This window comes from Ixodes scapularis, unplaced genomic scaffold (genome assembly GCF_016920785.2).
Source record: "Ixodes scapularis isolate PalLabHiFi unplaced genomic scaffold, ASM1692078v2 ptg000972l_1__unscaffolded, whole genome shotgun sequence".
Taxonomy (NCBI): Eukaryota; Metazoa; Arthropoda; class Arachnida; order Ixodida; family Ixodidae; genus Ixodes; species Ixodes scapularis.
The window spans coordinates 48,932-60,653 of record NW_024610076.1 but is presented as its reverse complement, the minus strand read 5'-3'; the positions used below and the strand labels follow the sequence as shown (position 1 = coordinate 60,653).

General features: G+C 47.0%; 1 protein-coding gene across 1 annotated transcript; it reads left to right on the top strand.

The window, feature by feature from the left end:
• The first annotated feature begins 2,673 nt into the window (after positions 1 to 2,673).
• Positions 2,674 to 10,260, top strand: LOC120841571 (piggyBac transposable element-derived protein 3-like). Its single transcript, XM_040212484.1, has 3 exons — positions 2,674 to 2,949; positions 3,047 to 3,589; positions 10,072 to 10,260. The coding sequence occupies exons 1-3, from the start codon at positions 2,674 to 2,676 to the stop codon at positions 10,258 to 10,260; spliced, it is 1,008 nt and encodes a 335-aa protein (XP_040068418.1).
• The last annotated feature ends 1,462 nt before the right edge of the window (positions 10,261 to 11,722 follow it).

Below are 11,722 nucleotides of genomic sequence, written 5' to 3'. Positions count from 1 at the left end.
GCTGCGGAAGTGAACGACGCACGCACTGTCGTTCAAGCTACAGAAGGCTGCGTACCACAGCCCTTTGCATTTTCTGTGTTCTGTGCGAACTGTTCGCGAAACGGACCCTGAATTGAAGCGTCAGCCTCTTAGCCGCTGCGAGGAACTTAGCCTTCGGCCATGCGAAGATACGTCGTGGAAGACGGCTGCCAGTACAAAAACGGCGCACCGCCTGAGCCTCCAAAGCCTTCGCCGCGCTCGGTGGGACAAGCGTCGGGACCGCCGTGCGTCTCAGCCACGTACGTTTGGTGCGCCCGCTGCGAATCTCGGAGATCTCCGGAGAGAAATTACAAGAACCTGGGCACGGTTGTCGCCTCAGGACACGTTTGTGGCACAAAATCCTACGTCAAAAACAAAAAGAAAAGAAAAGAAAGAGAAGTTTAGCGTCTTCTGCGCGCGGTAACTGCTTCGGTAAGTACTTATCACACCTATCGTTCCAGACGGAGGCCTTGCGCAGTCTAGTTCGAAACGACACTATTTTCGATTGAAACAGTGCGCATGAAAGTGAGTGGGAGCAAAAAAAGAAAGATGTTTACAATCCCGTGTAACGCCGAATTAGAGCGCAGCTCTCGAGGGGGAGGAGCAGAAGGGTACGAAGAGGAGGGTATGCCCCTCCTCCTCATTCGTATCCACCCCTCCTCCTCTCCTGCTCGCCTCCGATTTAGGTGAAAATTTCTCGCTAAGTTTAGCAGGTGATATTTTCGGCTAAATTCAGCGGGGAAAGTTTTCCGCTAAATTTAGCGGGCAAATTTTTCCGCTACATTTAGCGGGAAAAATTTACCCGTAATGCAACGTGCGGTGACGTCATGAGTGACGTGACTGGTGACCTTTGTGACGTCACACGTGACATTACTCATGACGTCATCTATGACCACTGGTGACCCTCGTGACGTCATGTGTGCTGTCACTGGTGGCCCTCGTGACGTCACACGCGACGTCATGTGTGACGTCATCTATGAAGTCACTAGTGACCCTCATGACGTCACACGTGACGTCATGTGCGATATCATCATGGGAAATGTCCCATGATTAACCGCGCGGTTACGCCGACGCCGACGCCGCTCCAGCCGGAAACAGGCGCCGAAGAGCTGCGCTCTAATACAAAAGCTCACTCAAACCCCTGTACAAGCAATTTATGACCCCGATTTACCGATCAAATCGTCAACGGATATGTCCGCAGTCGCTCTTGGGCTTGAGCAGTATGGAAAGGATTGGCGCGCGGTAGGCTACGCGTCCCGGGTGCTCAGTGGAGCCGAACGTCGCTATGCCCAGATTGAAAAAGAGGCGTTGGGTCTAGCTTACGGTTGCGAAAAGTTTAGTGATTATGTTTTAGCAAAACATGTCGCAATTTAAACAAACCACATATTAATGTTGACTCCAGAAAATTCAAAAATTGAGAAATTTTTTTTGCGCCTGCAATGCCTATTTCCACGACTACTCAAACACGATTTCGTATTCCAGCTTGTTTCCGATACGAAGTTTATGGTAGTCAACACCTTATCGGTGATCTAACCTCTTCTAGCCGGTTGTCGCAAATTCGCAACATACCGGTTGCATGCCTCAAAACCGAAACTCAAACCTCGGAGGCGCAATCGTGACGCATGGATATCCTCGTCGAAAAGTTTGCGGGCAAGGAAGAAAGTGGCGCCATCTGTGATTCAGTCAACGAAGCACTACGAGCAGCTCTTCCAGCAAGGTGCAACGCCGAATGAGGTACAGCCGCAGCAATCCGTCTGCATCGTTCTACAGTTGCAAAAGGCAAGTATTTCAACTTCATAAAATATCAGATGACGAACAAAGCTATGAAGAATAGATGCCATTTCTTGAAAGGGATCGTTTCTGAAATATAAAATTGGCATTTGAAGCAACTCATGCTTTTTCGCGTTTTCGCATCATTCGGTCATAAGGTCCCCTGAAATGCGCCACCTTTCTGTATTTTCGTTTCACGTTGTAAGCCGCTAAATATCTTCCTCTTTTAAGTTTTAGTAATGAGTGACTGTTTCTACTTCAAGATGGACCCGAAGGGGTTCTATGGAGTCCGGGTGCCTCCTGCTGAGGAAAGTGAGGACAGCTGCCTTAGAGACAGCGAAACTGATGAATACAGCCCAAGCACGTATTCCGCCCTTCCAACGGAGGAGTCCGACAGCGGAACAGGTGAGCAATGGTGATGACTAGACAGTGTTTTTATTGCAAAAAATTGCATTCAAAATCGATAGAAGCGCCTGTTAACGGAAAGTATTTCTTTCCTCGCGCTCCTGTGCAGACGTTGATGAAGATGAAAGCAACGAGCCTTCCGAGCCTTCATCATCAATGCCAAGAAGTGTGCTCTGGAAGCGAGTCAGCGAGCCACGATCTTGCGATCCGTCCTGGGGAGATTCGCTGCCAGATCCCCCCGCTGAAACCAAAACGCCGATTGGATATTTTCGCTACTTTTTTGACGACAGTGTTTTGAGCCGCATTACTGAGCAGTCAAATCTCTATGCAGTTCAGAAGAATGCAAACAAGCCGCTGTACTTGTCGTGTCTCGAGCTTGAGCAGTTTTTGGGGATAACAATGTATATGTCGATCTACAGCCTGCCAAGGTCCCGGATGTAGTGGAGCCATTGTACAAGAGTGGAGAAAGTCGCACAGGTCATGCCCCGTGACATTTGGCTGAACATAAAAAATAACCTCCACCTGAATGACAATGACCTCTTGCCTCAAAACAATGGAAAAGACAAGCCTTTCAAGATCCGGCCGTTCATTGACATACTTCTGCCCAAGTTCCAAGGACTACCGAAAACCCAGAAGCTGGTAATCGACGAACAAATGTTCCCATTCAAAGGCAGATCATCGCTGAAACAGTACCTCTCCAGCAAGCCCCATAAGTACGGCTACAAAATTTTCGTCCTTTGTGATATCCATGGGATGGTCCATGATTTCTCCATCTATACTAGGCGAATCGCCGGATCTTGGCGCAAGTTCAAACATAGTGCTTCAGCTCTCTCAGACCATTCCACTTGACAAGACTTACTTGCTGTTTTTCGACAACTGGTTTACGTCCGTGAAGCTTCTTGTCGAGCTGCACCACCGAGGCATTTCTGCTATGGGCACTATCCGTGCCAATAGGACTCTTGGTTGTAGACTGCCAAGCAACAGCGAGATGAAGAAGAACGGGACAGGGAGTCACGAGGAAAGGCAGGCTACCTTTCAAGATGTAGACGTCAGAGTTGTCAAGTGGTATGACAGTCGCGGAGTCACAATCGTGAGCATGTTTGGAAGCGCAGAGCCACTGGGATATTGCAAGCGTTACGACCGCAAGCGAAAGGAGACATGCGATGTGCCGCAACCAGCTGCTGTGAAGACGTACAACTCATTTATGGGTGGTGTGGACCTGCTGGATGGTCTGATGGCATACTACAGTATTTTTCTAAAATTGAAAAAATTCTACCTCCAATTTTTTTTCCACTTCGTGGACATGGCTCTAGTCAGCAGCTGGCCGATGTACCGGAGAGTCGGCGACGCCCTGGCTGTTCCAAAGAAGGAGCAGCTAGACCTGCTAATGTTCAAGGCATCTGTAGCAAGCTGCCTGTGCGAGCAAAACAAAGACCTGTCAAGAAAAAGAGGGCGACCATCTCGCTCTGTGGATGCTGAGATTGAGAAAAAAAAAGAAAAGAGGGCTAGTAGCCACAACACCGCACCGAGAAGTTCGTCAAGATAGTGTGGGACACTTGCCTAAGGTGGCACGGAAAAGGCAGCGCTGCAAAATGCCAGGTTGCACAGGTCAGCCGGTCTCCTTCTGCACAAAGTGCAAAACGCACCTTTGCATGAGCAAGAAGTCAAACTGCTTCATCTCTTTCCACAAGAATTGAAGTAGTGAGTGCTGCTGCTCGAAAACACGGGCAATAAAAATGTCTGAAAAAAAAAAAAACATTTTTTTGCCATTTGTGATTTGTTGTCGCTTTTTCGCGACGTAGCTACAAATCCATTTCTATTGCAGCAATCCCCCCCCCCCCCCCCCCCTCTGTTGCATTCACGATGGTGTACACGGCGTGACAGAGTTAGTACAACGGAGTCAGTTCCGAATTTTTTCATCATAAGTATACTGACAAATTACACCATTTCCGCAATTACTTATATGGTAACACGGGCTCATCTTAGGCTCAAAACCTAGGTGTTAAAATTTTTCGTCCTTCGACACGCTGTTTGAGAAAAATGAAAAAAAAAAAAAAAACTGCCGGTGTCGCGGAGTGCACATTCGTATATTTTATTTTCTTTGAATTTCTCTACTTACTGTAGGAGATCTAAAATCATTATTAATCCTATGTTCAGACATGTTTCTTATTGAAGGCAATAAACTCCCCCAAAAGACAAAGCGGGATGTTTGGCTCCAGCAGTTAACCGCTGCGTCGTTTTTAAATCGCGTTCTGTCCCCAACTGTTAGAGAAAACGCCTCAACACTTCAGGTTAATTTAACGCTTTCTCATTTTTTGTGTAGCGCGGGTAGTCTGGAATGGTGTATAAAAAAAGCTCAGATATGGCGTTACGCACAAACTTTCAGATGTGTTTCCAAAAAAGTTTTTTCAAAAAAATTCCATATGAATTGATCGCATGGACTGCATGCGCCATCACATTTTAAACCATCTAGGATCGAATTATACATTTACTGAGCATTTTTAAAGAAATGTTCTCGAATGTGATAAGTTCAGTTCAGCACGCTTCGCGCGTATGACTTTTGCCAACTTAAGGCCTCTCCAAACAGGATACTACCGAACTCACGACTCCGGCAAATCGTGCCGCGCTCCGCTTCCGGCTGTCGGGGGGAAACTTCCCTCCGACAAATGTCCCCCTCGCTTCCTCCACGGCGGCCTTGCTGTGTTCATCACGTGGGTCCGGAGCGCCACTCACACGCTCTGTTGGCTGTCGGTCAATCGCTCAAGGCCTCCGCTCACAATACGGAACCGCGCCCGACGCCATCACGACGAAAGTGATCTCGACAAAGAAAGCTGATCCGAGGAGGGCGAAACGCACCCTTCGACGCAGGAATGTCCCAAATCCACCCGAAGCCGGACCCCCTTGGCCTTCGAGCCGAGGCGACGGCGGTACGCGAGGGCGTTGGCGAGGTGAGCCAGATGCAGGTGGCGTGTGACGTCAGAGAAAAGTGGAGGAGGCGAGGAGAGAAGCCGTGATCGTGAAAATTTTCACGACTCCTGCAAAAAGTTTCACGACTCTGAGAAATCGTAAAAATAGAAGCGTCCGCTTCAATTTTCACGATTTGTCGGAGTCGTGCGTTTTGTAGTGTCCTGTTTGGACACCCCTTTACGCGCCTCTCGTGGGGGTGATGTCTTTTCTAAGGTGGGCCTGCTTTGTGAGGGGTTTGAAGGATTCGGATTTCGGAGATAGCTGGTCCCCGGCGCCTCCTCTCCCAACCTATTGTGACTTTGCCGAGGGGCCTCGGCTGGGCGCCGTCGAGACGGCAGACTGGAGCGCTAGCGAAAATCACTCTCGGGTTGAAGTCGTCGGGTAGGGCGTCGAAGAACGAGTGCTCCGACATAAGAGTGTCTCCTGTTTATGAGCAGGCGTCAACCGCGACATTCTTGCTTGCTCCTCTACGATGTTTAAAGATGGCGCGTAGTGCACATCCTGCATCCCGTATTATATTGAAACAACGTTTGGTCTAGTTAACAACGTCCTAAAACTGGACACAAAAAAGCGGTTGGTTTCATCAGCGTACATTGGGTTTATCTTACTTTCCGGAAATTGTACTTGTATTAGAACAGTTGGGATGGTCACCGACAGATTGGTTTGGTTGCCGTCGCTTCACAAGACGCAGAAACTGCTCCTCGTTTTCTAGTAAACCCTACACCGGTTTCTGCACGCAGGGACGCCTCAGGGAATGCGTAGCTACTACCGCTCGCCGGTGCCTGGCTCTGCCCTAGTCAAAAAGCCAATTGTGTGAGAAATGTCTTGTGTCTAACAACCACATATGAATCATACAAGATATATAAGAACATATAAGAACCATACAAGAACTATATACGATATATAAAAACATATAAGAACCATATAAGAAACTTGTTTTGTAAATGTTCTTATATATCTTATATAGTTCCTATATAGTTCTTATATGGTTCTTATTTCCGGACGTCACTCAAACGGGTGACAGGCGTCAATTGCGCGTTGACGTAGATGCGCCAGAAAGCAGAGACGCGGTGCGTGCGTTGCTACGGTACATTCCTCCCTTCTTTTACGTCACTTCCGTGACCTTTTTTATACGAATGTCCAATCTAGCGATCCAAGACTCCCAGCAAGCTCTGTTGCGCGGGCGTGAGCTTTATATGGTGAGCGCTGCATTACGCTACAAGCGTACCTTTCATACGCAGTGTTCAGATGTGTTGGGACTCCTGAATTTGCTCATTGTGTCTTTTTAGTTTCCACACCATGGCCGCTTGCTTTGCAAACGGTATTCTTGTGATAGATATCCTGTGTTGTTGTACCTAGTTTACTTGTACCGGTAGTGGCTCAATGCCACGGGGTCACCTTCACTGAGTTTTAACGTGGGTTCGCAAGAGAGTAATAGTGTTTCATCAATGAGAGCTGTCATTTTATCATAGAATTTGTTTCTGGCAGGGCGACTTTGTGAAAATCTTAGACGCTAAAAGCAATACGCGAGAGCGATACCCCGATACCCGAAAGCGATAGGTTGAGACGGTTTGCGATTGTGTTACAACCAAGAGAACGATATACAGTATGCTGTAGGTAGCACATAATTCCAATTGGTTTACTTGTAAGCGATCATCTGAATATAGCTACCAATAGCGTTCTAGTCTGATGTCGCGGTTTGTGTTTCGGTACGTAAACAAGTGCGCTCATATCATTCGACTTATGAACATTCTACGTATGATGATTTGTTAATATAGCGTCTGAATCGGGCGATTGGGCATGCATCACGCTCGGATCGTGCACAAAATATTGATGCGACATTTGACGTAAGTTATCACCATGTTGTCAGTTTGAAATGCGGTTTGTGTAGAGATGTTTCATGGAGACTGAACTCCTAGAGATGGGTCAAATATGTGGAATTAAGACAAACCACCTAGATATCACTCAATAAAAGCGCCGTTCTTGGCACTAGCTTGGCAATCTTAGATGTCCATCTCGGCCCTAATATTGTTATGCTCCAAGGCGTTATTTACTGACAGATTATTTTTCCTTGACGTTTCTTCGGTTTCTCTCTGGCTCCCCACATAATTGCCAGACTGTCAGACCTAAACCAAATATGACACGTAGGAAACGAAGAACCGGCAGCGAAGCCGAACTTTAACTATTTAACGAAGGAGGTTTAAGGAACCCAGACTCTGGCTGACCAAACAAAATCAAATGTTGCTCTGCTTTAACCTCTTTAGACTCTTCAAAGCCATATATTCTCACACAATATATATATATATATATATATATATATATATATATATAGAGGGTATTTTTTTTTATTCTTACACATTTGTTTAAAAAAACAAGTGAAACCCACTTACAACTCCATGTAACGCCGAATTAGAGCGCAGCTCTTGAGGAGGAGGAGGGAAGGGTACTGGGGGGGGGGGGGGTTCAACTAACCAGGGGGGGTCACGTGACTCCCCCAATGCCGAAGATGTCAGCACTGACGTCACTGATGACGTCATCAGTGACGATGACGATGCGGATACCGATGACGTTATTAGTGACGTCACTGATGACTTCACCAGTGATGATGACGATGACGATGCGAATGTCGGTGACGTCATCAGTGATGATGACGATGACGATGCGGATGCCGGTGACGACATCAGTGACGTCACTGATGACGTCATCAGTGATGATGACGATGACGATGCGGATGCCGGTGACGTCATCAGTGATGATGACGATGACGATGTGGATGCCGGTGACGTCATCAGTGACGTCACTAATGACGTCATCAGTGATGATGACGATGACGATGTGGATGCCGGTGACGTCATCAGACGATGACGTCATCGGGGGTCACGTGACCTCGGGGGGTCACGTGACCCCACTCGAGGTCACGTGACCTCAGGAGAGTCACGTGACTTCGGGGGGTCACGTGACCTCGGGGGGGGGATCACATGCCCCCCACGAGGTCACGTGACCCCGGTGGGGAGCTCGCGCGGTGCATTATGGGACATTTCTCATATTGCACCGCGCGGTTACGACGACGGCGACGGCGACGCCGCTCAAGCCGGAAACGGGCCCCTAAGAGCTGCGCTCTAAAAGTGAAAGCCGTTTACAACTCCCTGTAACGCCGAATTAGAGCGCAGCTCTTGAGGAGGAGGAGGGAAGGGTACTAGGGGGGGGGGGGTCAAGTGACATTGGGTGGGGGTCACGTGACCTAGGGGGGTCACGTGACGATGACGATGCTGATGACGTCATCAGTAACGATGACGATGCGGATACCGATGACGTCATCAGTGATAATGACAATGACGATGCGGATGCCGGTGACGTCATCAGCGATGATGACGATGACGATGCGGATGCCGGTGACGTCATCAGTGACGTCACTGATGTCGTCATCAGCGATGATGACGATGACGATGCGGATGCCGGTGACGTCATCAGTGATGATGACGATAACGATGCGGATGCCGGTGACGTCATCAGTGATAATGACGATGCGGATGCCGGTGACGTCATCAGTGATGATGACGATGACGATGCGGATGCCGGTGACGTTATCAGTGACGTCACTGATGACGTCATCGGGGGCCACGTGACCCCGGGGGGTCATGTGACTCGGGGAGCCACGTGACTTTGGGTGTCACGTGACCTTGGGTGTCACGTGACCCTGGGGAAGGGGTGACGAGACCTTGGGGTGACCTTGGGGAGTCACGTGACCCCCGATGACCCTTGGGGAGGGGTCATGTGACCTTTGGGTGACCTTGGGGTTGCGTGACCTTGTGATGACCTTGGGGGTCAAGTGACCTTGGGATGACCTTGGTTACGCCGACGCCGCTCAAGCCGGGAACGGGCCCCTAAGAGCTGCGCTCTAAAAACCATGAAAGCTACACTAATGCGGTTTGTGCAGGTGGGTTATACGGCCGGGCGGACATTATGTGGGTGGTTAATCTTTGCGATAAGTCGGCTAATTAATTAAAATTTCTTAATTAACTTCTTAATTAGTGGAAATAGACATACGGTTTCAATTAGAAACTTGTAGAGCATCATCGAAAACCACTAAACCAACCAATTTCGGAAGGATATAACGCAAAGGAAGCATTTTACAGCATTATGTAAAAACGCTCCATTTGGACGCGTTTCTAGATTTCGGTTTCTTATCGGAGCGCATCGCCGCGCCCGCGGTCCTGCTCCCCAGTGGCTGAGACGCGCAACAGACGTGCGCCGTACGTCGTTCCATTCTACGATGGAGGCGAGCAGGTGGCTTCACGCCGCGACCACCCAGGAGCAGGACCGCGGGCGCGTAGATGCGCTCCGATAAGAAACCGAAATCTAGAAACGCGTCCAAATAGAGCGTTTTTACAGAACGCCGTAAAATGCTGCCCCGGCCTTATATCCTTCTAAAAATAGTTGATTTACGGGTTTTCAATGATACTCAGCAAGTATCTAATTGAAACCAGATGTCTATTTCCTCTAATTAAAAAGTTAATTAACAAATTTAAATTAATTAGCCGACTTATCGCAAAGATTAGCTACCCACATAATCTCCGCTCGGCCTGTAAAACCCACCTGCACAAACCGCATTAGTGTAGCTTTCACGTTTTTTTTTTAACAAATGTGTAAGAATAAAAAAAAGAACACCCTGTATATATATATATATATATATATATATATATATATATATATATATATATATATATACGCGGATCTTTGCCACTTGGGCGAGCAGGTTTCAAACTTTCATAGTGATGAGTATTTCCGGTTCTAAAAATATTCGTCTGGGTGGCATTTTTTTGTCCAAAACCGTCAGCTGCCGTTTAGGGTTCTAACATAAGATACACGCTAAAAAATGTAAAGATAATCTCTAGTGTGATTTAAACGCAGGTATGCCAACTTCGAAAAACCTCCGAAGACGTATTCGCCGTCCTGAAATCTGTGATGTCCATGAGGAATCCCCTCATCGACGCATCGCAGAGTTGGGATGACGTCACCTGGTTGAAGAGCATCACCCATTTACCCGTGGTTGCCAAAGAAAACACCACAGGTGCGCACTTGTCTGTTGCCTTTACATGAAGCTCACCTCTGTATCGTAGCAACCATCTGGGCTCGGTTGTAATACGCTGGTCATAGTGTTGTTATATTAAAAAAAATTGGAAGATTATTTTTAGCAAAACTAATTTATATTTGTTTCATTTTATTGTGTTCCCATATATGTCTCCTCAATATGGGCCCTGTCATTATGAACACCCGCTCTACAGAAGAAATTTTCTATAACCTACGTATGAAATAGTTTTCGTGTCATTATCATGCTCGACCTACGTTACCGACAATTGCTCTTTGAAGCGAAGGTGTCCGTATAAACAAAACATGGCTGTTTTTTAATTGAAAAAAAAAATCGGCAGGAAGCATAAGAAATTACATTTGAATACAAAGATTCCGCTATGTCATTGCAAAATGACATAATGACCATTTTTTGGCAAAATGACCATTTTTTGTTCATCCCTCGTGCAGTGGTTTTAATTTAGTAATCTGGTGAAAGGCATACCTGGGTAGATTATAGCTAACTAGCAAATTCTATAATAATCGGTTAAGTGTTAAACCTTTTTATTGGGGTAATATACAGGGTGTTATTTTTTATTCGAAACAGATTTTTAAAAAAGGCGTCTTTACTGCTACGTGAATGCCGTCTTCACCATGTGTTTCTTGAGCTCGGCGGACATTCGAGAGGAAAACAACCGTCACAGTCTGGTGAGTCATTAACTAAAATCTGTTATTTAACTTTTTAATTATTGGTTTTATGGACCATGTTGCAATTGTAATTTTGAAGCCAGCCGTCCTGGAAGGCTATACCAACTTACACATTTAAAAAAAACGCAACTGGTTTGGAGATATTCGTCGACAATTTCTCCCCTTTCTATCATCCAATTCCGAGACTGAAAGTTCCAAGTGTGCCGGAAGCGCTGATCACGTGACGCTTGTAGAAGTGACGGTTTCGTGACGTACACATCGTCATGATCTCATATCTGCACTGCGGCTGTCACGGTGCGGCTCGAGGTATGCAAACTGGCGGGAACGGTCTTTAGCGGTCTCGCTTTTAATGCGTCATTGCCCTCGGAGCTTCACTCACGATTGTTTGTCGGCGGGGAAGGCGCTTCGCCAAATAGAGTAGGCGCACGAACGCTGACTCTGCCAGTCGACTTAACAAAAGAAAACGAAATGCTACAAGAAAGAAGTCTTTGCTATTTATTATCTTCAGCGAAATAACTTCAGAGATCAGAATTGCTGATAATTTAAGTTTCTGGTGTGCTTAGACCCTAAGGTAATGTCTTACTACAAGTAATGTTCGAAATGGCGACCCTCCACTGATATGCATGTCATGAATCGTTTCTTCATAGATTGAACCACCCGCTTCAGGACGTGTGGTTCAATGTTGGCGCATGCTGAGACAATTCGGTTTTTCAGGTCGTTGACATCTTGGGGCTCAGTTGAATAGACTTCGTTTTTGATGTGACCCCAAAGGAAAACGTCTAGCGGG

Coding starts and splice junctions, on each gene's coding strand:
- LOC120841571 (XM_040212484.1), top strand. CDS start 2,674: ATGCCCCGTGACATTTGGCTGAACATAAAAAATAACCTCCACCTGAAT. Junction 2,950..3,046: donor TTTGTGATATCCATGGGATG/GTCCATGATTTC, acceptor CCACTTGACAAG/ACTTACTTGCTGTTTTTCGA. Junction 3,590..10,071: donor TAGACCTGCTAATGTTCAAG/GCATCTGTAGCA, acceptor ATTTAAACGCAG/GTATGCCAACTTCGAAAAAC.